Source organism: Ascaphus truei, unplaced genomic scaffold (assembly GCF_040206685.1).
Source record: "Ascaphus truei isolate aAscTru1 unplaced genomic scaffold, aAscTru1.hap1 HAP1_SCAFFOLD_860, whole genome shotgun sequence".
Classification (NCBI taxonomy): Eukaryota; Metazoa; Chordata; class Amphibia; order Anura; family Ascaphidae; genus Ascaphus; species Ascaphus truei.
The window spans coordinates 117,245-144,318 of record NW_027457199.1 but is presented as its reverse complement, the minus strand read 5'-3'; the positions used below and the strand labels follow the sequence as shown (position 1 = coordinate 144,318).

At 49.4% G+C, this 27,074-nt stretch overlaps 1 protein-coding gene across 1 annotated transcript; it reads left to right on the top strand.

The window, feature by feature from the left end:
* LOC142486426 (interleukin-2 receptor subunit beta-like) lies at positions 1 to 26,808 on the top strand. Its single transcript, XM_075585015.1, has 11 exons — positions 1 to 70; positions 1,736 to 1,812; positions 11,663 to 11,786; positions 16,485 to 16,563; positions 16,897 to 17,014; positions 17,346 to 17,491; positions 22,306 to 22,462; positions 23,506 to 23,611; positions 24,106 to 24,190; positions 25,939 to 26,095; positions 26,777 to 26,808. The coding sequence occupies exons 2-11, from the start codon at positions 1,737 to 1,739 to the stop codon at positions 26,806 to 26,808; spliced, it is 1,080 nt and encodes a 359-aa protein (XP_075441130.1). The 5' UTR covers positions 1 to 70; position 1,736.
* Positions 26,809 to 27,074: the final 266 nt, after the last annotated feature.

The window sequence follows — 27,074 nt, the reverse complement described above, 5'->3', positions numbered from 1 at the left end:
TGAGAGGACAGGATAGCAGAACCAGGCTAACAGCAAGGGGGAGACCTTCGGAGGGGGCGAGGACGGGCAGGTGAGGGGGGGAGAGAGGACGGGGGGCGGGAGAGAGGAAGGGGGGGGAGAGACAGGTGAAGCAGATTGGGAAAGAAACAGATGTGTAGGAGATTGGGAAGAGACAGGTGTATGTAGGAGATTGGGGGAAAAGACATGTGTGTGAGGGGTGTAGGAGATTGGGAAAGAGACGTGTGTGTGAGAGAGAGAGAGACGGGTGTAGCACAGGGGGGCGCAATTTTTTTTCCCTGTGCCCCCATGCTGACGGTCACTTCACCCCCGCGCCTCCCCTCACCCCCAATTACCTCGGCTCCGGCGTCATGACGTTAAGTTGCCATGGCGACGTGTGTGGAGCCAAGGTAAGTAGGTTTACAGAGGCCCTGCAGCTCCCTCTGCACTTAATTTAAGTGCCTTTGGGAAGCGCGCAGGGCCTCTGTAAACCCCCCGCCCCCCGCAGGCAGTCTCGTGCCCCTCCTGGGGGTTGCGCCCCCCAGTTTGCGCACCGCTAGTGTACGAGATTGGGAAAGAGACAGGTGTGTATGTGTGTGAGAGAGAGAGGGGTGTAGGAGATTGGGAAAGAGACAGGGGTGTGTGTGTGTGTGAGGGTGTGAGAGGCGATAAACAAATATGTAAGAGATTGGGAAAGAGACAGATGTGGGTGAGAGAGAAGGGGGGAGATGTGTAAGAGGGGAGAGACAGATGTATGAGCGAAAGAAGGGGGGAGACAAGAGAGAGAGGGGTGTAAGAGAGAGGAGAGAGAGGGGTGTAAGAGAGAGGGGTGTAAGAGAAAGGAGAGAGAGACTGACTGTGTAAAACAGAAAAGAGAGATAAAGGGGGAGAGAGGGGAATGAGACGTCACTGAATGCTTTGCAATCCCCCCCCAGGCACAATAGCAGAGATGGGGGTGCACAGTCTGATACAAAGTATATTCCTGATACAGGGACAGAAACATCTCCCCCAAACTTTATTATAACCTGATACATAAGTGCACCCTGGTGCTGGGGGTGTATTTGTGGAAGGGCCGACAGCAGCAATAAGGCACTCTGGAGTGAGGTTACCTCTGCTCCTCCACTCTCTCCCTAATTTCTCTATTTACATCCCATCATTTTTCTTTCCTCTCTCAGCCCATCCTCAGTTCCATACCCCCTATCTCCTATCCTCCCCTTCTCTCTCTCTCCCCCTCTCCCCCTTCTACCCAATTATTGCTCCTCACTCTCTCCCCAATTCTCCCCATTCTTTCTCTCCCTCTAAACCCTTCTCCCCAATTCTTCCCCTTCTGTCTCTCCCTCTTCTCCCCCTTCTCCCCAATTCTCTTCCGTCTCTCCTGCACCTCTCCCACTTCTCTCACTCTCTCTCCCCCTTTCCCCCTTAACCCTCTTCTCCTCAAATCTCCTCCTTCTCTCTCTCGCCCACCTCTCACCCTTCTCCCCAATCCTTCCCCTTCTCTCTCTTCCTCACCTATTCCCCTTCTCCCCAATTCTCCTCTCTCTCCCCCACCTCTCCCCAATTCTCCACCTTCTCTCACTCCCTCTTCTCCACAATTCTCCCTTTCTCTCTCCCTCTCTCCCCAATTCCCCACTTCTCTCTTCCTAATGCCCCCTTCTCTCTTCTTTCTCCCCAATTCTCCCCCTTCTTTCTCTTCTCCTCCTCTCTCCCCCTCTTTGAACCTGTCCCGTTCTCTCTGCAGCATGTCACGCCGCTGGCAAGCACAGGGTTACCTGCTTCCCCTCGGGGTGGTCCTGTTCCTACAGTCGTTGGTCCTAGGTAAGTACTACCCCACCCGGGGCATTTACTGCATCGCTCCAAGGGGAGCAGGACACGCAGACATTGCTGGCTGCTCTAGCAGTTTGCGTGTGTGTGTGTGTGTGCGATGCTCTGCAGAGACTACTTACATAATACATGCAGACCAGCCCCTGTGTGTAATGCTCTGCAGAGACTACATACATAATACATGCAGACCTGCCCCTGTGTGCGATGCTCTGCAGGGACTACATACATAATACATGCAGACCTGCGCCTGTGTGCGATGCTCTGCAGAGACTACATACATAGTACATGCAGACCTGCCCCTGTGTGTGATGCTCTGCAGAGACTACATACATAATACATGCAGACCTGCCCCTGTGTGCAATGTTCTGCAGAGACTACATACATAATTTCATGCAGACCTGCGCCTGTGTGCGATGCTCTGCAGAGACTACATACATAATACATGCAGACCTGCCCCTGTGTGCGATGCTCTGCAGGGACTACTTACATAATACATGCAGACCTGCCCCTGTGTGCAATGTTCTGCAGAGACTACATACATATTACATGCAGACTGTGTGCGATGCTCTGCAGAGACTACATACACAATACATGCAGACCTGCGCCTGTGTGCGATGCTCTGCAGAGACTACATACATAATACATGCAGACCTGCCCCTGTGTGCGATGCTCTGCAGGGACTACTTACATAATACATGCAGACCTGCCCCTGTGTGCAATGTTCTGCAGAGACTACATACATATTACATGCAGACTGTGTGCGATGCTCTGCAGAGACTACATACACAATACATGCAGACCTGCGCCTGTGTGCGATGCTCTGCAGAGACTACATACATAATACATGCAGGGTTTTTAGGGTGAGGGGTTAAGGTTTTTAGGGTAGGGGGTAGCGTTAGTATTAGAGGTTAACATTAGGGGGTTTTAGGCCAATAGCTAAGGTTAAGGACTTACCTTGGCGACAAAGAGGCCGACGGCTGAGTGTCACGGCGGCGGGGTCACCTGCGGCTTCACGGCGGCGGGGTCACCTGCGGCTTCACGGCGGCGGGGTCACCTGCGGCTTCACGGCGGCGGGGTCACCTGCGGCTTCACGGCAGCGGGGTCACCTGCGGCTTCACGGCGGCGGGGTCACCTGCGGCTTCACGGCGGCGGGGTCACTTGCGACTTCACGGCGGCGGGGTCACTTGCGGCTTTATGGCGGCGGGGTCACCTGCGGCTTCACGGCGGCGGGGTCACTTGCGGCTTCACGGCGGCGGGGTCACCTGCGGCTTCACGGCGGCGGGGTCACCTGCGGCTTCACGGCGGCGGGGTCACCTGCGGCTTTATGGCGGCGGGGTCACCTGCGGCTTCACGGCGGCGGGGTCACCTGCGGCTTCACGGCAGCGGGGTCACCTGCGGCTTCACGGCGGCGGGGTCACCTGCGGCTTCACGGCGGCGGGGTCACCTGCGGCTTCACGGCGGCGGGGTCACTTGCGACTTCACGGCGGCGGGGTCACCTGCGGCTTCACGGCGGCGGGGTCACCTGCGGCTTCACGGCAGCGGGGTCACCTGCGGCTTCACGGCGGCGGGGTCACCTGCGGCTTCACGGCGGCGGGGTCACTTGCGACTTCACGGCGGCGGGGTCACTTGCGGCTTTATGGCGGCGGGGTCACCTGCGGCTTCACGGCAGCGGGGTCACCTGCGGCTTCACGGCAGCGGGGTCACCTGCGGCTTCACGGCGGCGGGGTCACCTGCGGCTTCACGGCGGCGGGGTCACCTGCGGCTTCACGGCGGCGGGGTCACCTGCGGCTTCACGGCGGCGGGGTCACCTGCGGCTTTATGGCGGCGGGGTCACCTGCGGCTTCACGGCGGCGGGGTCACCTGCGGCTTCACGGCGGCGGGGTCACCTGCGGCTTCACGGCGGCGGGGTCACTTGCGACTTCACGGCGGCGGGGTCACTTGCGGCTTTATGGCGGCGGGGTCACCTGCGGCTTCACGGCAGCGGGGTCACCTGCGGCTTCACGGCGGCGGGGTCACCTGCGGCTTCACGGCGGCGGGGTCACTTGCGGCTTCACGGCGGCGGGGTCACCTGCGGCTTTATGGCGGCGGGGTCACCTGCGGCTTCACGGCGGCGGGGTCACCTGCGGCTTCACGGCGGCGGGGTCACGGCGAAACAGGCACGACCAAATGTGCTGGAGCAGCGAAGCAGTACCGCTGCTTTTTGATTTCCAAACCTAAGCTTTGGTATTTATAGATTTATTTAAAAGAAAATGTCTCCTTTTATTCCCTAACGCACATTTACTTTAATAATGACTTTGACGGAGTTTCGGGGTCTTGTTCCTGATCTCCTAACGCGCAGGGCGTGTAAAGGGGCGTGATCAGGGTTTGTTTGGGCGACTCTTTCAGTGACGCTGCGACAGCTTCAGAAAATGATTTTGTTTTCTAAGTGTAGTGATGTACAGCAGGGCCCCGCTTCTTGGCACTCCGCTTTTAGGCGATCCGCCGATACGGCATGCGCAGAAGGGGCCGGCCAGGGGTCGCGCATGCGCAGAACGGGCCGTCCAGGGGTCGCACATGCGCAGAACGGGCCGTCCAGGGGTCGCACATGCGCAGAACGGGCCGTCCAGGGGTCGCGCATGCGCGGAATGGAGGGGTTTCCTTCTGTCGCGCATGCGCAGATTGGCGCATTGCCAGTCTGCGCATACGCACCTAACTAAAATCGCCAGTTCCACTTTCCGGCGATTTTCGCTTTCCGGCGGGTCCTCAGAACGGAACCCGCCGTATTAGTGGGGCCCTCCTGTAAAAGAAAGAAATGTGGTTGCTACTAACTCTAACGCCTGAGGATGCGGTAACATTGCTGCTAAGGCACTTGGATATGCTTAAAGTCCATGTATCAAGGAATTGTGTGTGTGTGTGTGTGTGTGTGTGTGTGTGTGTGTGTGTGAGCAGCGGGGTTTGTGATAACATAGGAGTTAAGAGTTACACACTGTACCACACGTATTAAAATGTGATATACTGTATGTACTGTGCGACTAATGCAACCTCCTGCTGTCCGGCCTTCCTACCTCTCACCTGTCTCCCCTACAATCTATCCTAAACGCTGCTCCCAGAATCACTCTACTCTTTCCTAAATCTGTCTCAGCATCTCCCCTCATGAAATCCCTCTCCTGGCTTCCTGTCAAATCCCGGACACACACTCAATTCTCCTCCTCACTTTTAAGGCAACACCCTCTTTTCCTTCACATTCTCCATACTCTTGGTAATCGTAACAAAGCTCTATCCTGGATCTCCTCTTACCTCTCCCATCGTACTTTCAGTGTCTCTTCTGCTAACACCTCCTCCTCTATCAATCTCACTGTGGGGGTACCCCAGGGCTCTGTCCTGGGACCTCTTCTCTTTTCTCTGTACACACTCTCTCTAGGTGACCTAATCACATCTCTCGGGTTCAAAAATCACTTCTATGCTGATGACACAAATTTACTTTTCAACTCCTGACCTTACACCTGCTATACAGACTAAAGTTTCTGAATGTCTCTCTGCTATATCATCCTGGATGGTCCTCCACCGACTTAAACTTAACATGTCAAAGACGGAGCCTCCTTCCACATTACTGTTGGAAGTACTATCATTCAACCAGTAGCCCAAGCACGCTGCTTAGGGGTCACACTCGACTGCTCTCACACATTCAAAAGGTAGCTAAAACCTTTCATTTTTACCTCTGTAACATTACAAAGATACGCCCTTTCCTCTGTTGCTCGACTACTAAAACTCTGACACAGACCCTCATTCTCTCCCGTCTCGATTACTGTAACTTCCTGCTGTCCGGCCTTCCTGCCTCTCACCTGTCTCCCCTACAATCTATCCTAAACGCTGCTGCCAGAATCACTCTACTCTTTCCTAAATCTGTCTCAGCGTCTCCCCGGCTGAAATCCCTCTCCTGGCTTCCAATCAAATCCTGTATCACACACTCAATTCTCCTCCTCACTTTTAAGGCTTTACCCTCCTCTGCCCCTCCTTACATCTCACCCTAATATCTCACTATACCTTCCTCTGCCCCTCCTTATATCTCACCCTAATATCTCACTATACACTCCTCTGCCCCTTCTTACATCTCACCCTAATATCTCACTATACCCTCCTCTGCCCCTCCTTATATCTCACCCTAATATCTCACTATACACTCCTCTGCCCCTCCTTACATCTCACCCTAATCTCTCACTATATCCTCCTCTGTCCCTCCTTACATCTCACCCTAATATCTCACTATACACTCCTCTGCCCCTCCTTACATCTCACCCTAATCTCTCACTATACCTTCCTCTGCCCCTCCTTACATCTCACCCTAATATCTCACTATACACCCCTCTACACACTAACATCAGATAGGGCAAAGATGTTGAATAACATGAGGTTTATTCTGGCACGCCAGCAGACAAAAAACAAAGATGCACAAAAAAAGATACAATACCAACTGGGGGCCTGGGGAGCAGACTCTAGCCTCGCTAGGTGCAGGGGCCTGGGGAGCAGACTCTAGCCTCGCTAGGTGCAGGGGCCTGGGGAGCAGACTCTAGCCTCGCTAGGTGCAGGGGCCTGGGGAGCAGACTCTAGCACTGCTAGGTGCAGGGGCCTGGGGAGCAGTCTCTAGCCTCGCTAGGTGCAGGGGCCTGGGGAGTAGTCTCTAGCCTCGCTAGGTGCAGGGGCCTGGGGAGCAGACTCTAGCCCCTCTAGGTGCAGGGGCCTGGGGAGCAGACTCTAGCCCCTCTAGGTGCAGGGGCCTGGGGAGCAGACTCTAGCCTCGCTAGGTGCAGGGGCCTGGGGAGCAGACTCTAGCCTCGCTAGGTGCAAGGGCCTGGGGAGCAGACTCTAGCCTCGCTAGGTGCAGGGGCCTGGGGAGCAGACTCTAGCCTCGCTAGGTGCAGGGGCCTGGGGAGTAGACTCTAGCCTCGCTAGGTGCAGGGGCCTGGGGAGCAGACTCTAGCCTCGCTAGGTGCAGGGGCCTGCTTCAAGAAGGTTTGCCCTGTCCGCTTCTCGTCCAGGATATCAGAGAGCTGATCACACAGCACTCTGACATGTATCTCCAGCTGGCACAGTCTCTCAGATTCTCCCCACTCCTTCCCAGAGTGGCTGCACTCTGCTGCCCGTCACGCTGCATCTCCGCGCCGATAGTAGCTGCTGGAGGGACCGCTGGCTGGGTCCTCTGCTTCTCCGGCTGCACGGCTGCTGTCTGTTCCTTTGCTGGGGGCAGCCTCTCGTAGGCTGTCAGCCCTGTAGCTGGGGAACGTTGCCTCGGATTGGGGTTACTCGAGCAGGATACTTTGGGGCATTCCATCCGCGGATGGTCCGTCCGGTCTCCCCGGGAGCACCGGCCCTCGTGGGCATCCTCTGCCATCTTGGCTGCAGCACCTGGCTGACTCCACCATGGCTTGGTGGCTTGGGAAGAGTCCGCTACTGGAAGCGCTCGGCTCACCGGCACTGCAGCGGGGTTTATGACCCGCTTCTCTCCCACTCGGTATTCAGCCATGTTCCTGGTCATTTTATCATCACTATCGGGCGCCTCTTGTGCTTTCCTAAAGATAAGGCGCTGGGACTCCGTTTCCCTCACCAAAATAGCTACTTCGATTCCACCCCGTAGGTGGCTGCACAGTCCTGCAAAATATATATATATATATCTACTATATATTTCTGAAAGCACTGTATGTCTGCGTCCCTAGCGGCAATCTCATTGGTCCCTTGGCCCGCCCGCCCCCGCACACCTCTCATTGGCCTGAGGCGGAGTGACGGGCCAAAGGACACACAGGGACACACACACACACACACACACACACCTCTCTCTGTCCTCTCCCCCCCCCATCACACTCACCTCCCTCTCCACTCACCTCCCTCCACCTCCCGCTCCACTCACCTCCCTCCCGCTCAACTCCCTCCACCTCCCGCTCCACTCACCTCCCTCTCCACTCCCTCCCCGGCGCGGGGACAGGCAGTGGGCAGGGCAGCCTGCCACTGCCTCCACTCACCTCCCGCTCCCTCCACTCACCTCCCGCTCCACTCACCTCCCCGGCGCGGGGACAGGCAGTGGGCAGGGCAGCCTGCCGCTGCCTCCACTCACCTCCCGCTCCCTCTACTCACCTCCCGCTCCACTCACCTCCCCGGCGCGGGGACAGGCAGTGGGCAGGGCAGCCTGCCGCTGCCTCCCCTCACCTCCCGCTCCCTCCCCTCACCTCCCGCTCCCTCACCTCCTGCTCACCTCCCCTCACCTGCCGCTCACCTCCCCTCACCTCCCTCCCGGTCACCTCCCTCCCGCTCACCTCCCTGGCGCGGGGACAGGCATTGGCCAGGGCAGCCTACCGCTGCCACGCGGCACCTAAGATGGCGGCGGACGGAAGGACCCTTTCCTCCCTCCCTCGCGGACTAACTAACATGGCGGCGGCCAGAAGGAGAGGTGAGTGTGTGAGTGAGTGTGTGTGTGTGTGTGTGTGTGTCACAGCGTGACAGTGTGTGTGTGAGACACTGTGTGTGTGTGTGTGTGTGTGTGTGTGTGTGTGTGTGTGTGTGTGTTACACTCTGTCTCAGACACTGTAGAGTGGGGACCGGAGCTAGACATGGGGGGGGGGGGGGGTCAGGAGCAGAGAAAGATACAGGGGGAGTGGAGAGGAGGGACCCGTCAATTTAAAGCAAACCAACCCCCCTCCTGTCCACTGCCCCCCCCCCTCCTGTCCACTGTCACCCCCCCTCCTGTCCACTGTCACCCCCTCCTGTCCACTGTCACCCCCCCTCCTGTCCACTGTCACCCCCCCCTGTCCACTCTCCCCCCCTCCTGTCCACTCTCCCCCCCCTCCTGTTCACTCTCCCCCCCTCCCATCCCCTCCTGTCCACTGTCCTTTCACCTGTCCCCCCCCTGTCCACTCTCCCCCCCCTCCTGTCCACTCTCCCCCCCTCCTGTCCACTCTCCCCCCCTCCCATCCCCTCCTGTCCACTCTCCCCCCCCTCCCATCCCCTCCTGTCCACTGTCCTTTCCACTGTCCCCCCCCCACCCGCCCACTGTCCCCGCCCCCTCCCCCCGGCCACTGTCCCCCCCCCTCCTGTCCACTGTCCCCCCCTGCTTTTCCCCCGCCCCCTCCCCTCCTTTTCCCCCCCTCTCCACCCCCCTTTTCCCCCCCTCTCCCCCCCTTTTCCTAGTGCTAAATGTAACTCACGGCCAAAGCCGGCTCCCCCCCCCCCCGCTCCCCTTTCTCCCCCCCCGCTCCCCTTTCCCCCCCCTCCCCTTTCTCCCCCCCGCTCCCCTTTCTCCCCCCCCGCTCCCCTTTCTCCCCCCCCCCGCTCCCCTTTCCCCCCCCCGCTCCCCTTTCTCCCCCCCCCGCTCCCCTTTCTCCCCCCCCCGCTCCCCTTTCTCCCCCCCCCGCTCACCTTTCTCCCCCCCGCTCCCCTTTCTCCCCCCCCCCGCTCCCCTTTCTCCCCCCCCCCGCTCCCCTTTCTCCCCCCCCACTCCCCTTTCCCCCCCCGCTCCCCTTTCTCCCCCCCGCTCCCCTTTCTCCCCCCCCGCTCCCCTTTCTCCCCCCCGCTCCCCTTTCTCCCCCCCCGCTCCCCTTTCTCCCCCCCCGCTCCCCTTTCTCCCCCCCCTCTCCCCTTTCTCCCCCCCCCCGCTCCCCTTTCTCCCCACTCCCCTTTCTCCCCACTCCCCTTTCTCCCCCCCCGCTCCCCTTTCTCCCCCCACTCACAGACAGCACTCACAACCCACGCGCCACCTGCCGCCTCACACCCTAGCAAGACACACGCCTCACATTTTTACATCTGTTATGTCACCAAAATATACATTGTACTGTGGTGTGTTTACAATAAACCATTTTTAAACAACATCGTATTACATTTTATTCCATCTTTCTTTTCAACATTATTATCCAACCTTTACAACAAATACTCACCTATTGTTCCACGATTTATAAATAATACTACCTATTACGCATTTACATCCCGGGCAACGCCGGGTCTCTCAGCTAGTATATATATATATATATATATATATATATATATATATATATATATATATATATTCTCTCTATTAAAGTGCACAACCAACATATACACACAGAGTAAAAGTACAAAAGGTGATCTACAATATACAATGAACAGGTTCAACTGTCATGGAACGAGAATCACATCCCTGTTTCACCCTCCTCTTTCCTTTGCAGCTTCTGCCTGTCAGTTCTTATTTCAGCTGCATGGAGTTTGCACACACACACTGTGCCTGTGTGATATGTAACAATGTTGCATTTCTTGCCTCTGGGCAAGTAATCAGTGAGTTGCTACTGCAGCCTCTGAGATCCTCACCAGAATGGGCTAGTCTGCCCTCCCCCCTGTTTTGTTCACAGATAGTCTGTCCCTAGACTATTCCTTTTACCCACATTGCTCCTCACTTCCTTTTCCACCCTGCAGACAGTGAGTACAGCACGCATCTCTGTTACTCTCCTATGGCAAGGCCATCTCTTTCTACCTGCTTCTAACTACAAATCACTACTACACACCATTCACAAGAACCTGTATTCTGCTGCCTTTTCCAATAACGTGAAGGAAATATAATAGGACTTGGAGTGATTTGGAAAGGGGGCTGAGTTAATGCTATCGGGGGGCCATTCACACATCACACGTGACCCTGGTTTCAGAATATCAACAAGTGTACAAATACAATCCACAATAAATCCTAGTGCATGGACTATATACACTAATATGTCCCTACTCTAAGTAGCTGCTTCAGTCAGAGGTCCGACACTAGGTCCTCAGGAGAGACCGAAATGTTTATCTGGCAGACTGAAGCGCTAACTCAGGAGGGGGACATAACGGTGCCCATTGTTGCTGTGCAATGTTAAGTAATACTGTAGATGGATGAATGTCTTGATCTTTACCCCAGAATGTGAAAGGCGAGTATCATGGAGTATCAATGAAATCTTCGTAGCACAACATCAGAGCATGGTGAAGTACTGTGTGTGTGTATCCTACGCAAATATTTTTTGGTTATACCTTGACGTTTGGTATGCAGGCTTACGACGCTTTGGCCAAAGGGTTAAACTAAATAACCAAGTAATTATTATTATTATTGAAGTATTTAAACGTTATACTTATTACCATATGTTTTGTCAATTGGATGTAGCATTGGGCTCCCCTGTCTTTTGTTATACGCAAATAGTAGAAAGCCACTTACAATCTGGGGCTGATATTTATATGAGCTTCTTTTGTGCGTGTGTGCGTGTGTGTCTGTAGTAGAATTAACAGGGCACTACTCAGGACTTCTTGAGAGGTCTAAGTTGTTGACTTTTAATAAAATAAACACATCTATTTTCACATGCATGAAGTCCTGATCAGAGCCCTGCTTATCCTACTATTTTATTGCCCAATGCTACATCCAATTGACAAAACATATAAAGTATTGAGTATAAAGTTTAAATACTTCAATAATAATAATAATATTTTAAACCCTTTGGCCAAAGCGTCCTAAGCCTGCATACCATGTCAAGGTATAACCAATAATGCAGGTCCTACACTACACTGTAAACCCTTCCCTTTACCTCTGTATGAGGGGAAGCAACCATTGTAGATCCTGTTCTTTGCAGCAAAGTTAAAAAGGTGAGGAGTGAGCTCTGGGGGAAGGAGTGAGCTCTGGGGGGAGGTGCCACCTACCTCCATACAACTGCTACCAGTCAGACATAGATTAACACACATTCCCAGCACGCTCAAACTCCTACACCCCCCACATCATGAATATATATTTATGTCAAAAAGAGTGCTACTGGCCGTGGCAAATGTGTACAACAAAAGGAATGTGTGTGTTAATATATATATTATTTTTCCTCCCTCTTTCTGCTCACTATTACAGCCGGATTTCCAGGCCTGGACTGCACTTATAACTTGTGGGATCGCCTGTCCTGTTCATGGGATGCAGGAAATCAGTGGACCTCTTCCCCATGCTCTGTAAGGGCAGTTGTTACGGACGACGAGGAGTGAGTTCACCTGTCTTATTTCTAGCGGAGCCTTGGGAAGGTTAACAGGGGCAGGAGGGTTACAGAGGGGGCAGGAGGGTTACACAGAGGGTAGGAAACAGGTCATGCTTCAGTTATCATTACAGCAAGGAGAAGAGGTCATCTAGGGAGGGGTTATATGGGGTAATAGGAGGAGTTATAGGGAGGGGTTATATGGGGTAATAGGAGGAGTTATAGGGAGTGGTTATATGGGGTAATAGGAGGAGTTATAGGGAGCGGTTATATGGGGTAATAGGAGGGTTTATAGGGAGCGGTTATATGGGGTAATAGGAGGAGTTATAGGGAGGGGTTATATGGTGCAATAGGAGTTATAGGGAGGGGTTATATGGGGCAATAGGGGGAGTTATAGGGAGTGGTTATATGGGGTAATAGGAGGAGTTATAGGGAGCGGTTATATGGGGTAATAAGAGGAGTTATAGGGAGAGGTTATATGGGGCAATAGGGGGAGTTATAGGGAGGGGTTATATGGGGCAATAGGAGAAGTTATAGGGAGCGGTTATATGGGGTAATAGGAGAAGTTATAGGGAGAGGTTAAATGGGGTAATAGGAGAAGATATAGGGAGCAGTTATATGGGGTAATAGGATGAGTTATAGGGAGGTGTTATATGGGGTAATAGGATGAGTTATAGAGAAGTTATATGGGGCAATAGGAGGAGTTATAGGGAGTTGTTATATGGGGCAATAGGAGGAGTTATAGGGAGTGGTTATATGGGGTAATAGGAGGAGTTAGGAGCGGTTATATGAGGTAATAGGAGGAGTTATAGGGAGCGGTTATATGGGGTAATAGGAGGAGTTATAGGGAGCGGTTATATGGGGTAATAGGAGGAGTTGGAAGGAGCGGTTATATGAGGTAATAGGAGGAGTTATAGGGAGCGGTTATCTGGGGTAATAGGAGGAGTTAGGAGCGGTTATAGGCAGCGGTTATATGGGGTAATAGGAGGAGTTATAGGGAGCGGTTATATGGGGTAATAGGAGGAGTTAGAAGGAGCGGTTATATAAGGTAATAGGAGGAGTTATAGGGAGAGGTTATATGGGGTAATAGGAGGAGTTATAGGCGGTCCAGGACAAGCTCCGTCCCCAGGAGGATCTAAGCAAGCGCTATCCCTAGGCTGAACCAGACCAACCCCATCTGCAGGCGGATCCGGACATATTCTGTCTGCAACTTTCAGGACTCGGTCGTAAAGTGTTTCATTGTCTTCGAAGTCCACTTCCTGCTCCCATACTTTCGAAATATTATGCCAGGCTTCTGCGCAATTCGTATATGAATGTCCAAATTTATCGCATAAATTACATCTGATGTTTGTACAACTTGCCCTCTCGTGGCCCAAAGACTGGCACAAGTTGCATTTTAGAACATCACAAGACATGCTTAAATGTCTGGCTGAATCACATCCATGGCACAAGGTTGGCTGCCCATAGTAAAAACAATTTCCTTTTTCTCTTCCTATGAAGAAGGAGTTGGGCAAATGCTTTGTAACATTGCCATGTCACCAAAGTCTGACTTGGACTTTCCAACCTCCAATCCAAATTTCTTTCGTGTCCATAATTCTTGTAGGTGGAGCCAGTACTTCGCATTGTCTGCCAAGCCATATCAGAATATCTGATATTGGGACTGATTCGTTTCTGAAGAGAATTGTCACCGACTTTGTTTCCGGTTTGGACACAGGAATAGCAGCAAAGGACTTCCATAATTCTGAATTTTTAAGACTCTCATATTTTGTCCAGAAATAGTCCAGAGCCTGAGGTCTCTTAAAGCTGACATCGTATTCGCATGAACCTGGAACATGGATAAGTGCATAAATGTCGTCTGCTCTGAAGCCCAAAGATTCTTTCAATAGATGTTTTCCTACAAAAATCCTGTCAGGCTTCATCTCCTCACTGCCTTTATACCTCAACCTTACCACATTCCTCCTTTTTAAAGGTTGTGCATTTCATGTCACAGCACTCACAAAGGATCTCCCACTCCAGGCTGAGGGGGGTGCTGTGTGAACTGGGGTTGCCTTAATGCCATTACTTTGCTTTACCCCATCTTCTGATTGGGTCACTCTATTATCAGAAACTGTTTGGATAGAAGCAGCACTTTCAGTCTCCACAACCTTAATTTAACTCCCAGGCACTACAGGGTTAATGCAGTCTCCATTGCTGCTAATTACCACCTGCTGTTCTCCTCTCTCAGAGTTCTGAATCCCAGGACCAGCTAATAAGCAGGGGGGTGGTTCTGTAAGTCCAGGTGAGCATGGGTTCTCTGGCTCACTGCTCTCAGGTACGAACTCCATTTCCAGCTGATCTCCTCTCAGAGTTTCTAGGTTCTTGTTTTGCTGCTCTCCAGATTTCTTTGTAATTTCTTTAACTTCTCCCAGCGTGGGAGTCCGAGATAACCCCACCTCACAGGTGTCTGCTGCTTTCTTTGCATGCAATGGTCTTTTAATCAGATCTTCTGCTGCTTCTGCTATTAAACCCAGGGATGCTGGAAGCTCTGGAACAGATCCTTGCTCACAGTCTGATACACCCTGAGGTGAGTCCCCTTCCCTGAAGTCTTTGGACCCTATTCCAGGGCTGTTACCTTCTCCTGTAGAAACCTTTAGCCTCCGGTCCTTTGCTTTCTTTTTTTTTTGCAGCTTTACCCTTTGGGGTTTTCTTGGCAGTTGGTGGAATTAAACTGTCAGGATCTGAATCAGAATTTTCCGACGGTAAGTTCTCTGTTTTATCTTTAGACTTTGCAGACTTGTTCTGGGATCTAGTTTCTCTCCCACTTCTTGTAGGCGTCACCAAACTTATCTTTTCTTGAGAGCATTTAATGGGGTTTTGGCTTCCGTTTCCACAATATGAATCTGTGCCTTGTTCTGCACTTTGCTCTGCACCCTGCTCAGCATTTTGCTCTGCGCCCCGCTCTGCACCCTGCTCAGCACCCTGTTCAGCACTGTGGGTTAGCATTTCAATAGTTTTTAAAAGGGAACGTTTCTGTTTGACTGGAACCCCTGTTATTTTAGCAATCTCAACCTCCAACCGGGTTAATTCAACATGCAGATGATTTATTTGCTTCTTGCGCATGTCTATCTCACGACCACGACATCGCTTTAATTTAATATTTTCTATTTCCAATTCTTCTACCTTCCTGTTATACTTCTTCAATAAAGCTTGTTTCTCTTCTTTCTTAAGCAGATTCTGTTCTGCCCCTTCCTTTCTTTCCAAACTCTCCTGTACCTTGCATTCAGCCTCACCAAGGCCTACACCACTGCTGCAGCCTGCAGCCTCTCCTACTTCCATCTCCAACACACAGTCACCAACCCCTGGGTCTAAGGCCATCCTGGCTCCCCTGCAGGAGCTCACCTGCAGCCTATCCTGGAGGAGTTATAGGGAGGGGGTATATGGGGTAATAGGAGGAGTTATAGGGAGCGGTTATGGGGTAATAGGAGGAGTTGGAAGGAGCGGTTATATGAGGTAATAGGAGGAGTATAGGGAGCGGTTATATGGGGTAATAGGAGGAGTTAGAAGGAGCGGTTATATGGGGTAATAGGAGGAGTTATAGGGAGAGGTTATATGTGGTAATAGGAGGAGTTATAGGGAGCGGTTATAGGGAGTGGTTATATGGGGTAATAGGAGGAGTTATAGGGAGCGGTTATAGGGAGTGGTTATATGGGGTAATAGGAGGAGTTATAGGGAGAGGTTATATGTGGTAATAGGAGGAGTTATAGGGAGCGGTTATAGGGAGTGGTTATATGGGGTAATAGGAGGAGTTATAGGGAGCGGTTATATGGGGTAATAGGAGGAGTTAGAAGGAGCGGTTATATGGGGTAATAGAAGGAGTTATAGGGAGAGGTTATATGGGGTAATAGAAGGAGTTATAGGGAGCGGTTATATGGGGTAATAGAAGGAGTTATAGGGAGCGGTTATATGGGGTGATAGGAGTTATAGGGAGTGGTTATATGGGGTAATAGGAGGAGTTAGAGGGAGCGGTTATATGGGGTAATAGGAGGAGTTATAGGGAGCGGTTATATGGGGTAATAGGGGAGTTATAGGGAGCGGTTATATGGGGTAATAGGAGGAGTTATAGGGAGCGGTTATATGGGGTAATAGGGGAGTTATAGGGAGGGGTTATAGGGGGTAATAGGAGGAGTTATAGGGAGCGGTTATATGGGGCAATAGGAGGAGTTATAGGGAGCGGTTATATGGGGCAATAGGGGAGTTATAGGGAGCAGTTATACGGGGTAATAGGAGGAGTTATAGGGAGGGGCTATATGGGGTAATAGGAGGAGTTATAGGCAGCGGTTATATGGGGTAATAGGAGGAGTTATAGGGAGCGGTTATATGGGGTAATAGGAGGAGTTATAGGGAGCGGTTATATGGGGTAATAGGAGGAGTTATAGGGAGCGGTAAGACTACATACTTCCAGTTAGTGAGACTTCAGATAACCAAAGGCAACATTTTACTATATGTTTACTATACACTGTGGGTTACCAGAAGCAATTTTGTTCTACTAATATAGCGCTGACAGTATCTGTAGCGTTGTACATAGAATTTTAACAGGTACAATGAGTCCCCGACCTGAAGAGCTCACAGATTAAGGGACACTGGGAATTTGCCCACTTCAGAGGCTGGTCTCACAGTAGGGCACAGGTGCAATAAAAGATGGTGCATCTTTCTCTGCCTCTTTCACAGCAACATAATGGGTCTCTGCTCCCTCCCCATCGGAGTTAGCCCTCGAAGATGTGAACTATATCTGAACAACAGTGTGAAGGTGAGTCAAAATCTGACCAATCAGAGCGCTATGTTCCCTTCTGTATAGTAGTTGCCACGCTCACGAAACTTTCAGAAATGGAGCATCCTGATTGGTCCCGGCTGTTGTCATGGATACGCTATTGACAATGATGCCTCCGGAATGTTCCATTCAGCAACAACATATGTGCGGGGGGAAGGGAGTGGTCTCAGTTTGCATTTTAACCTCTCCGCTGCCAGAGGGGACTGCAAAGCCAGGACACTAATTTTAAATTAACCTCTTTCCTGCAATAAGTTTAATACATTGTGTGTACCCCCTTCATTGCAGCACTTTTCTCCCTTCCCCCCCATATAGAGCATGCATGCTGTGACCGTATCTAATTCGCTCCACCTCACTGTGACCTGCAGCCCCGAAGGGGACCCAAATGTCACAGTCACGTCATGTATACCAGAATGGTTTCCCTTTTATCACCGTAAGTACCAGCTGTCCCACCCCCTCAGCTCTGCACAGCCCCCCTCAGGTGGGGTTCTGCCTCTCTATAACACTTCCAAATGCAGGAGGAGTATGGGAAGGGTCGTAATAAAATACTGTAAGGAAGGACCTCCACCTATCCACTGACCACCGCTGTTGGTATATGGGAAGGGTCTCTCAGAAGCACTGCCCCCTATAGGAAGTACAGGGAAAGTAATCTCCCATCACTGGATCTCAGTCTCTCTGGACTCCTCTCCTTTGCCTTGTCTACTTGTTGTTCTTCCTGAGTGAGGAGGGTTCCTTTTAGTGGGGTCTCTGTCCTCTCTTTGCAGTGTGCTTGGATCCCCCCCAGTCTCTGGACATCGCCCCGACCCCAGATGGCCAGTGGAACCTCAGCTGGAGCTGTCACCATTATCTGCATATGGCCGGTAATAGAGAGTATGAGATCCAGTTCAAGCTCAGTGAAGAACCATGGGAGGTGAGAGGCTTAGTCTTTACACAGAGAGACCATACCAAGTTGGAAGCCTCAAAATATCATGGGCTTAGAGGCTACGAATCCAAAAACAAGAAGACTAGAGATCACGCAATGGTACAATATTGTGTGTAACACGTGTGTGTGTGTGTGTGTGTGTAAAGCTGATCGATCCACGCTCACATTCTCTATATCAGGTTTAGGCAAGACCCATCGTGGCAATCTTTCAGGTGGGTTTAATTGTCTCTTATGATGCAGGTATTATCCCTCCAGATCCATCTCAGAAAGGGAAGGGAAAGAATAGGTGCAATCGTGCAAATGGTACTTGTTTATTTATTTATAAAAATGTTTTACCAGGCAGTAATACATTGAGAGTTACCTCTCGTTTTCAAGTATGTCCTGGGCACAGAGTTAAGACAAATAATACATGGTTACAAATACAGTTACATAAATGAACAGGGTATACATTATATACAAGACATTGCATGCACAGTTAAAGAAAATATATATTATGGGCGTATATAACAGTTAGAGACCATATTAAAATGTGAGACAGCCTTAGATTTGAAAGAACTTAAACTTGTGGTGGATGTGAGAGCCTCTGGTAGGTTGTTCCAGTTTTGGGGTGCACGGTAAGAGGAGGAGGAGCGGTCGGATACTTTGTTGAGCCTTGGGATCATGAACAGTCTTTTGGAGTCTGATCTCAGATGATAAGTGCTGCATGTGGTAGGGGTGAGGAGCTTGTTCAGGTAGCTGGGTAGCTTGCCCAGAAAGTATTTGAAGGCAAGACAGGAAAGGTGAACTTTGCGCCTAGACTTGAGTGATGACCAATCTAGTTCTTTGAGCATTTCACAGTGATGTGTGTTGTAGTTGCATTGGAGAACAAAACGACAAATTGAATTGTAGACGGTGTCAAGTTTGCTAAAGTGGGTTTGAGGTGCCGAGCCATATACTATGTCTCCATAGTCAATAATTGGCATTAGCATCTGCTGTGCGATATGCTTTCTGACCAGGAGACTTAGGGAGGATTTGTTCCTGTAAAGTACCCCTAGTTTGGCATAGGTCTTGGTTGTCAGGGTATCAATGTGCATCCCGAATGTTAAGTGGGAGTCAAACCATATGCCCAGGTATTTACAACTAGTAACAGGGGTTAGGGTGGTGTTAGCGTTGGTTCTAATCTGGAGCTCAGTCGCTGGAAGCTTTAAAAATTTAGTCTTGGTCCCAAATACCATTGTTACAGTCTTGTCAGTGTTTAAAAACAGTTTGTTGTGGGAAATCCAGTTTTCGAGTCTCAAAAAGTCAGACTGAAGTATGTGTTGAAGGTCAGAGAGGCTATGGCTGTGTGCATATAGGATTGTGTCATCTGCATACATGTGTATTGAGGCTTCCTAACAAGCTGTGGGAAGATCATTGATGAACACTGAGAAGAGTAGGGGTCCCAGAACAGATCCTTGCGGGACACCACAGGTGATACCCAGGGGGTTGGAGTTAGAGCCTGAGATGGACACATGTTGGGATCTACCTGATAGGTAGGACTGGAACCAGTTTAAAGCATGCTTCCCTATTCCAGAGCTCTGGAGTTTGTTAAGCAGGATAGCATGATCAACAGTATCAAAAGCCTTTGCAAAATCTAGGAATACTGCACCAGTGAGTTGTCCCCGTTCCATTCCACACTGGATTTCATTGCAAACTTTTAGCAGGGTAGTTACGGTGGAGTGTTTGGGGCGAAAGCCAGATTGGAATTGGCTAGGGAAATTTGTCTTGGTATAGTACTCGCTTAATTGGGAGTGGACACATTTTTCCATGACTTTGGATAGAATTGGGAGAAGTGAGATTGGCCTGTACTTTCAGACAGTGTTTTTGTCCCCACTTTTGAAGATTGGGACAACTCTGGCAGTTTTCCAGGTCTTGGGGATTTGGCCTGCAGACAGGATAGAGTTGACTATGGAAACAATTGGTTTGGCAATGGCTGGGGCACCAAGTCGTAGGAACCTAGATTGTAGTAAGTCAGGTCCACATTGGCTGCTTAGTTTTAGTTTGAGGAGCGCTTGTGTAATCTCCTCTTCAGATACTGGGCCAAATTGAAAATTGTGGGCAGTGTTGGGAGGGGGGTGGGACTATAGGGGTACTCCCAGGATGAGATTCAGGTTTGTGGTTTGAGCTGAGTTTCGCTAATAAATTAGTGGCACACCCCACAAAGTAATCATTGAATGCATTTGCGATGTCAGTGGGGTTTGTCAGAGTAATCACCCTTAGTGATATTACTTGGTTGTTGATGGCTAGAAGGCTGGAATATATTGTTGATAACCTTCCAGAAGTTAGCTGGGTTTGTTGTATTTTGGTGGAGATTGTCAGAGTAATATTGTGCTTTTGCGTGTCTTGTTTGCCTTGTGCACATGTTCCGCAGGCATCTGTAGTGATTGAGATCCTTGGTAGTGCCAGTTACTTTGTAGCTTTTCCACAAGGCATCCCTGAACTGGTAGAGTGCTATAAGGTCAGTTATAACCCATGGAAGGTGGGCCCCCCGTACCCTTATTTTGCGTAGTGGAGCATGGGTATCGCAGAGTTTTAAGAACTCGGATTGGAAATAGTCGAGCGCAGAATCAGGGTCGGGAATGAAATCGATTCTGTACCAAGGGCAGTTGGTAAGGTCATCCAGAAACTGTTGTGGGTTCAAGTTTCTAAATGTTCTAGTGAGGAGAAATTTGGGCTTGAATGGGACGGTTTAATTTTCCTTACACAGTACACTATTGCATGGTCACTGAAAATATCAGGATGGATGCCAGAGGATTGGATTCTGCGACGGGGGCCTGGAATCTGGCTGATGAGTCCAGCAGGGAGCTGGTTAATTGCAGCTACAGACAATTAACCAGCCTCCACCTGGCTCATCAGACAGGTAGAAAAGCCTGTGTGTGCTGACAGAGAGATATCCCAGGGAACCAACCCCTCTATACCAGGACACAGCGGTTCCTGGAACCCGCCAGAGGGTGCCCCCCATGTACACCATCCCAGACCCGGACTGAGGCAAAGAGACCCTGATAACAGGTACAGTACCTGTGGACTTTGGGTCAGAGGTTGGTAAGAGGCCTATCCTCCCAGCCCTGCAGATAGGTAAGGGAGAGTGAGTTCGCCCATACACAGGGATCAGCCTGTTTTGTTTTGTGTGCTGCCTTAGGCCCGGGCCATAGAGGGGTGGGGAGAGCGGAGGCGCGCTAATGCTGAGGCTCGCCTGCTTCAGTCAGCGCGATTGCACGGACTTGCAGGCGAGCCAGCGTGCACGAAGGGAGCCGGGGGGGGGGAGGTGGTTGGAGGCGGGGCTGTGACGTCGCTGGGCCAATCGCCCGCGACGCACTGACGTCAATGTCACGGCGCCATGACGTTGATGCTGCTTAAGACTGATTGGATGTTTTCAGCCGACAGCGCGCTGAAAAACAGCTTGGCGCTCGGCTGAAAACTCCAAAGCCTGAGCACGCCTGCGGACGCTCGCGTGAGCCCCCTCTCAAGGCATCCTCATTGAGGATGCAGGGGCTCTGCGCTGAGGGTCCGCACGCCTCAGCGCTGCTTGTCCATCTATGGACGCAGCCTCAAAGCTGTATTGTTTGAAGATACGGGCTAAATAAAAGCCAAGGTTTATTTCCCCCAAATCTATTTCTCCCTGATTGTACCTCTGCACTCCTCTTCTACTGAGTCACAGGAGGGGGATCAGAAATGAGGGTCTGCGGTGGTGAGACTGCAGACGCTCTGCATTTCTAAATACAGATTGTTTTAAACTGTGAAACGCGTCGGTGTACACCGAGGATTTTTTTTAGACATATAGTACCTTTTATATTCATTACCATTTTCACTATTGCACTTTTTCTTTCACTTTCTGAGATGGGTCTGGAGAGATAATACCTGCGTCCGAAGAGAAAAAATTAAATCCACCCGAAAGATTTCTACGATGGGTCTTGCCTAAATCTGATATAGAGAATGTGAGCGTGGTTCGATCAGCTTTATACACACACACACACACACACACACACACATTGTGTTACACACAATATTGTACCATTGCGTGATCTCTATTCCTCTTGTTTCCGGTTCCTGCGCTCCCCAAGTTTCTGAAGATCGCTACGTTCAGAAGAATTTGGGAACAAGTTTTGAAAAGGGTTTACTAGCTGCCATTTATTTCATATTTTCACTTTATTGCCCTGATCGCTGGGACTATCACTTTAACATATCAATGTATTAATCACTGTATTACATGTATTTTATGTGCATTTTATTATAAATCGGTATTGATATCCACTTTTTATTAATGGCACAATTTATTCATTTTGCAATTGCACCAAGCACAGGACCACTGATATCTGATTTCACTTAGCCAGGAGCACCCTTGTTTTGTACTGAGAGGGTCAGACAGAAAGTCACGGGTATGGAGTAGCATTGAGGTCAATTTAGGACATCATCGGATAGGGTTTGAGTAAAAGCTAAAGTTAAGGCAGTGTTGGGATACACACCTGAGAGAGAGTCGGGTTGAAGTTTCACATAGGGTGGGGTTAGAGCTATGCTTGGTGTTGACCAAAAGGTTAGGGTTGTGATGGAGGCCAAGACTAGTGTGGGGGTACAGTGGGGTCTAGGGCCAGATATAGGATAATGATTGGGTCAGGTCACCACTCACTTTCTCGCTTACATACCCTCCAAGGATTTTCCCATGAGTAGGGAGCAGTGTTGGGTGAGCCTTCGGAATATGGTTGGTTGTCCTCCGTGTCAGGATGGGCGTTAGGTGGTGGGTGGCATCGGATCAGCACTTCACATTCTCCCTTTGTCATGCTGCTCAGAGTCTCCCCATGAGACAAGATCAGCTGTGGGTGCCCCTGCGGCAGCTGCACCCAGACACGCAGTATATAGCCAAGGTGCGGGTGACCCAGAAGCGTTACCGAGGGGGCAAGTGGAGTGACTGGAGCCAGCCTTTGCAATGGAGAACCCCTCCTGCAGGTACCAGCCTCGCTCAGCATGTGACATGTCAGTGCGTGCAACGTTACATGCATAGGATCCAGTACGTTTGTGTCAGTGAATATAGGTGTGTGTGTGTGTGTGTGTGTGTGTGTGTGTGTGTGTGTGTGTGTGTGTGTGTGTGTGTGTGTGTGTGTGTGTGTGTGTGTGTGTGTGTGTGTGTTAATGTATATCGGTATGTGTGTGCATCAGTGTATAGTGGTAGAAATTTGTATAGTGGTATTCATTTGTGTATTAGTGTATAGTGGTTTAATGTGTGTGTATATAGTGTAATAAATGTGTTTGTATTAGTGTCTAGCGGTATAAATGTGTCTGTATTAATGTATAGTGGTATAAATGTGTGTGTATCAGTGTATACTGGTGTGTACGTGTGTGTTAGTGTAATAAATGTTCTGGCAGCACAGTCCCTCCGTGCTCAGGAGATCTCCTGCAGTTCTAGCAGGAGCTTTTCTACCTGTCTGATGATCCAGGTGGAAACTGGATAATTGTCTCTAGTTGCAATTAACCAGCTCCCTGCTGGTTTTCTAAGACCAATACAGGCTTTCTATTAGACCGGGGTTAAGGTCCTGCTGCAAACAGTATATAACAGTATGTAATGTGTGTATCCGTATGTACAGTAATGTACTGTATGTATAAGTTGAGTATATAGTGATATAAGTGTGTGGGTGTATCAGTATATAGTGGTATAAATGTTTGTGTATCAGTATATAACGGTATACATGTGTATCAGTATATAACAGTATGTAATGTGCATATGAGTGTATAGTGGTATAAATGTGTGTGTATCAGAATATAACAATATGTAATGTGTGTACCAGTTTATAGTGTTATAAATGTGTGTTCAGTATATAGTGGTATAAATGTGTATCTGTGTGTACCAGTATATAACAGTATGTATGTGTATCAGTATATAGTGGTATACTGTAAATGTGTGTGTGTATCAGTATATAGTATATAGGGGTATGTAATGTGGGTGTATATACAGTATATGATGACCCTCATGCTTTGCTGTGTTCTGCTTGCAGTGTCCTCTCTGTCAGGCTCCCACCTCCTCACACAGGTGCTGGCTCCCTGTATCGCTGTTGGGATCTTTCTCTTATTAGTCGCCCTTATCATCCGATCATCAGACAGGTGCTGCTTCCCAAACACAATGTTTCCAACATCTTAAACTCATTTCTTTCCCTTTCTTCCTTTTCTTCCCCTTCCTTTCCCTTTCTTCCTTTCTTTCCCTTCCTTGTTCCTTCCTCCTTTCCCTTTCTTCCTTTCTTTCCCTTCCTCTTTTCCCGTCCTTCCAACTTTCTTCATCTTCCCTTTCATTTCTTCCTCTTCTTTGTCTTTCTTCCTCTTCCTTTCCTTTCCCCTTCTTCTCTTCCCTTCTTTCATTGCTCTTTTCCCTTCCTCCCTTCCTTCCTCTTTTTTCCCTTCTCTTCCCTTCCTTCATTCCTCCTTTTCCCTCCCTTCCGTCCTTCCTCTTCTTTTCCCTTCCTTCCTACCTCTTTTTTTCCCCCTGTCCCTCCCTCTCTCCCTTCTTTCTTTCCTTCACCCTGGTCTCCTCTCTCCTCTTCCCTCTGCCTCATTCTCTCTTCCTTCACTCCCCTTACCCGTTCACCCTCTTTCACTGGCAGGATTAAGAAGATATTTTGGGTCGGTGTCCCGGACCCATCGCAGTTTTTCGACCCCTTGATGTCTACTCACAAGGGGAACTTCCAGGTACAGGAAAGAACCCAAGCACCGCCATCTTTAAAGTTGTCACAAGCTGGAACTTTGAGTCAGCAGTGTGTTGCGGGCCTCTCTGGCAGAGAAGGGGTTAATCATTGTTACACTGCTAGTTTTATGTGTAAATTCTCCGTGTTGTGTGCTGCCTGTGTGTCACGGTTTTCTTGTTGTAACTTTGCGTAATGATGTAGTTGTGTGTTGTGTTGTCAATTCCCTTTTGCGTTAGTTTAGTTACATAGTTACATAGTAGATCAGGTTGAAAAAAGACGTAGGTCCATCAAGTTCAACCTATGCTAAATTTAGACAACAGATACTTTATCCTATATCTATACTTACTTATTGATCCAGAGGAAGGCAAACAAAAAACCCCATTAAGGGGAAAAAGTAATTCCTTCCTAACTCCAAGAATATTCCCTGGATCAACATCCTTCCCATGTATACTTATTTGGTATATCCCTGTATACCTTTCCCATCTAAAAAGATGTCCAACCTTTTTTTTGAACAAATCTATTGTATCTGCCATCACAGTCTCCATGGGTAATGAATCCCACACTGTAACTGCCCTTACTGTAAAGAACCCTTTCCTTTGTTGCTAGTTGTGTCGCGTGAATACGTTCTGCTGCCTTGTGGGACGCCACTCTGCAATAAATTGTGTGTTCCAACTTTATCGTGTGTCTGCTTCTTGTTATTTCACCAAATCTCTTTGTGCTACTTTGTGTAATTAAGTGCAAGCTGTTTTGTGAGCTGCCAGTCTGTATATATTCCATCATATTGTTTTTGTTTAATGAGATGTTGTGGTCTAAGTTTGTGCTGTGAGTTGTTGTCCTCGTTTTCATTTTGTAACGTTTTTCTGATTTCACTTCATATTGTGCTGTCGGTTTTCCTTGTATCTTCCTATATATTTTGGAAAATTGTCCGTGTGTCTGCTCTGCATTTGGACGCCTCAAGATATCGTAACCAAATTTTGCAGGATGGTTCCTGAGATCGAGGTTTTATCTGTTCGGATACAATCTATTTTTAATTCTGAGTTATTACAATTTCTCTGACAATCAAGTCAGTCACTGGGTGTTGGACCGGGTCGGCTATGTATCTGGCACGTGATTTCATAATGCACATAGCCTGGTGGCAGATATAGGAGAGTATGCTAGCTATAACGTTTACACAGAAAGCAGATGAGAAGGAAAGAGAGGAAGTCAGTTGGCTCGTGAGTAGAAAGTAAGAATGCTGGAGAAGGAGAGAGAGGCAGAAAGAATTAGGGACATCATAAAGTATTAAAGGAAAGTGATGGGAGGGAGAGAGATGAGGTGGTAGGGCGTAGGGGAGGGATGAGGTTGGTCTCTTACAATTCCTGAGCAACACCTGGAGAGAAGAAATAACGGAAATGTTATATAACGGGTTACAGGACTGAAGTGTAATTCAGAGCTAGAGAAGAAATACAAGTGGTCATGTTCTGAAGCTGGATGGTGGGAGGCTCAGGAGAAGTGGGAGGAAGTTCTTCACGGAAGGGTGGGGGTTTCATGGAGTAGCCTCCCAACAAAGGATCTAATAGGGCTACAGGTTTTATAGTGGGCAGGAGAATGGGAAAACAGGAGGCCAAGGTTGTTCTTAATCTGCCATCAATTTCTAGCCATCCGTATTGCGATGTTGTAAACTTGTGATAAATTTTAGTGTGTGTTGTGATGTCCTCTTATGTTGAGTGGTAAAGTAATGGAATCTCACTCTTCCTCTCCCTGCTTTCCCAGAAATGGCTGTCCTCCCCTTTCTCCCGTTCCTCTTTCTCTCTGGATCCCACCCCCTTAGCCATCTCAACTATGGCTAACACAACTGCAATAAATTTAATCTCAATGAATGTTAAAGGCCTAAACTCGGTCGGTAAAAGAAGGCTGGCCCTCCAGGAAGGTATAATAGGAAAAATACCCGGGCGCTATCTCTATCCGTAGTATGCAATAGGTCTATAATGACTATAAAGAAGTAAAAAAGGGTGTAATACAGCCTTCCAGTAATTCGTAATTGTCTTGTGATGTCCTCGTGTGACTCGAAACCCCAACAGGATCTGTCCAGGACCCTTAATGGTAGTGGAACACAGGGAGAGATGGGGGAGCACAGTATGAGGGAAGGTAGTTTTAAAAGTGTATTTCCTTCTGCTGAAGGTCAAATGTGGTGTAAAACACCTCTATTGAGCCTTCAGTCTATGAAGTAAACTTCTAGGGTGATGAGCGTACATAAAGTAAAGTGTATAAGTGAAGGGATAACTCACACGGCCTTGTGTGAGTTCTATCACATCAAGGTTTCTTTAGCCGCTGGGCCTTCCTTTGGGATGCAGATCCTTCTTCTTGTCTTCGTTCCTCGCTGTCTTTCAGGTGTTCTCCGTTGGATGCGTGGCTCATTCACGTTAGTTTTTCTCTCATAAAAATGAAAATGCAGTTAGATATGCACATGTAATTACTAACTGCAATACAGGGGGAGACCGTGAGATGATATGTTATCACACGTCAATGCTATTTATACTAATAATGCCTCACTCACACGGCATAATGTGAGTGCTCTCCTGTAGCGGTATCTTGTTATCCCTCTGGTCAGCGATTGCAGAAGAGAACGGGAAATATGTCTAAGGGTCACCTGGTCAATTAGGTGAAGGGAGGGATTCGAAAGAATGAATAAAACCAAAATACTCACACGGGCCAGTGTGAGTACACACTTGTAAAAGTTTCTTTTGGCTTCTGAATCCTGTGGTGGAAACCACCTGTGTGCTGGTGGTATATACAGTATATACTGGGGGGTATATACAGACTATGGGACACTGAAGTCTAGGGAAAGGTGTATACTTTAATGGAGAAAATACAATAAAAACAAATTCAATGATATAAAAAGGAAAGTA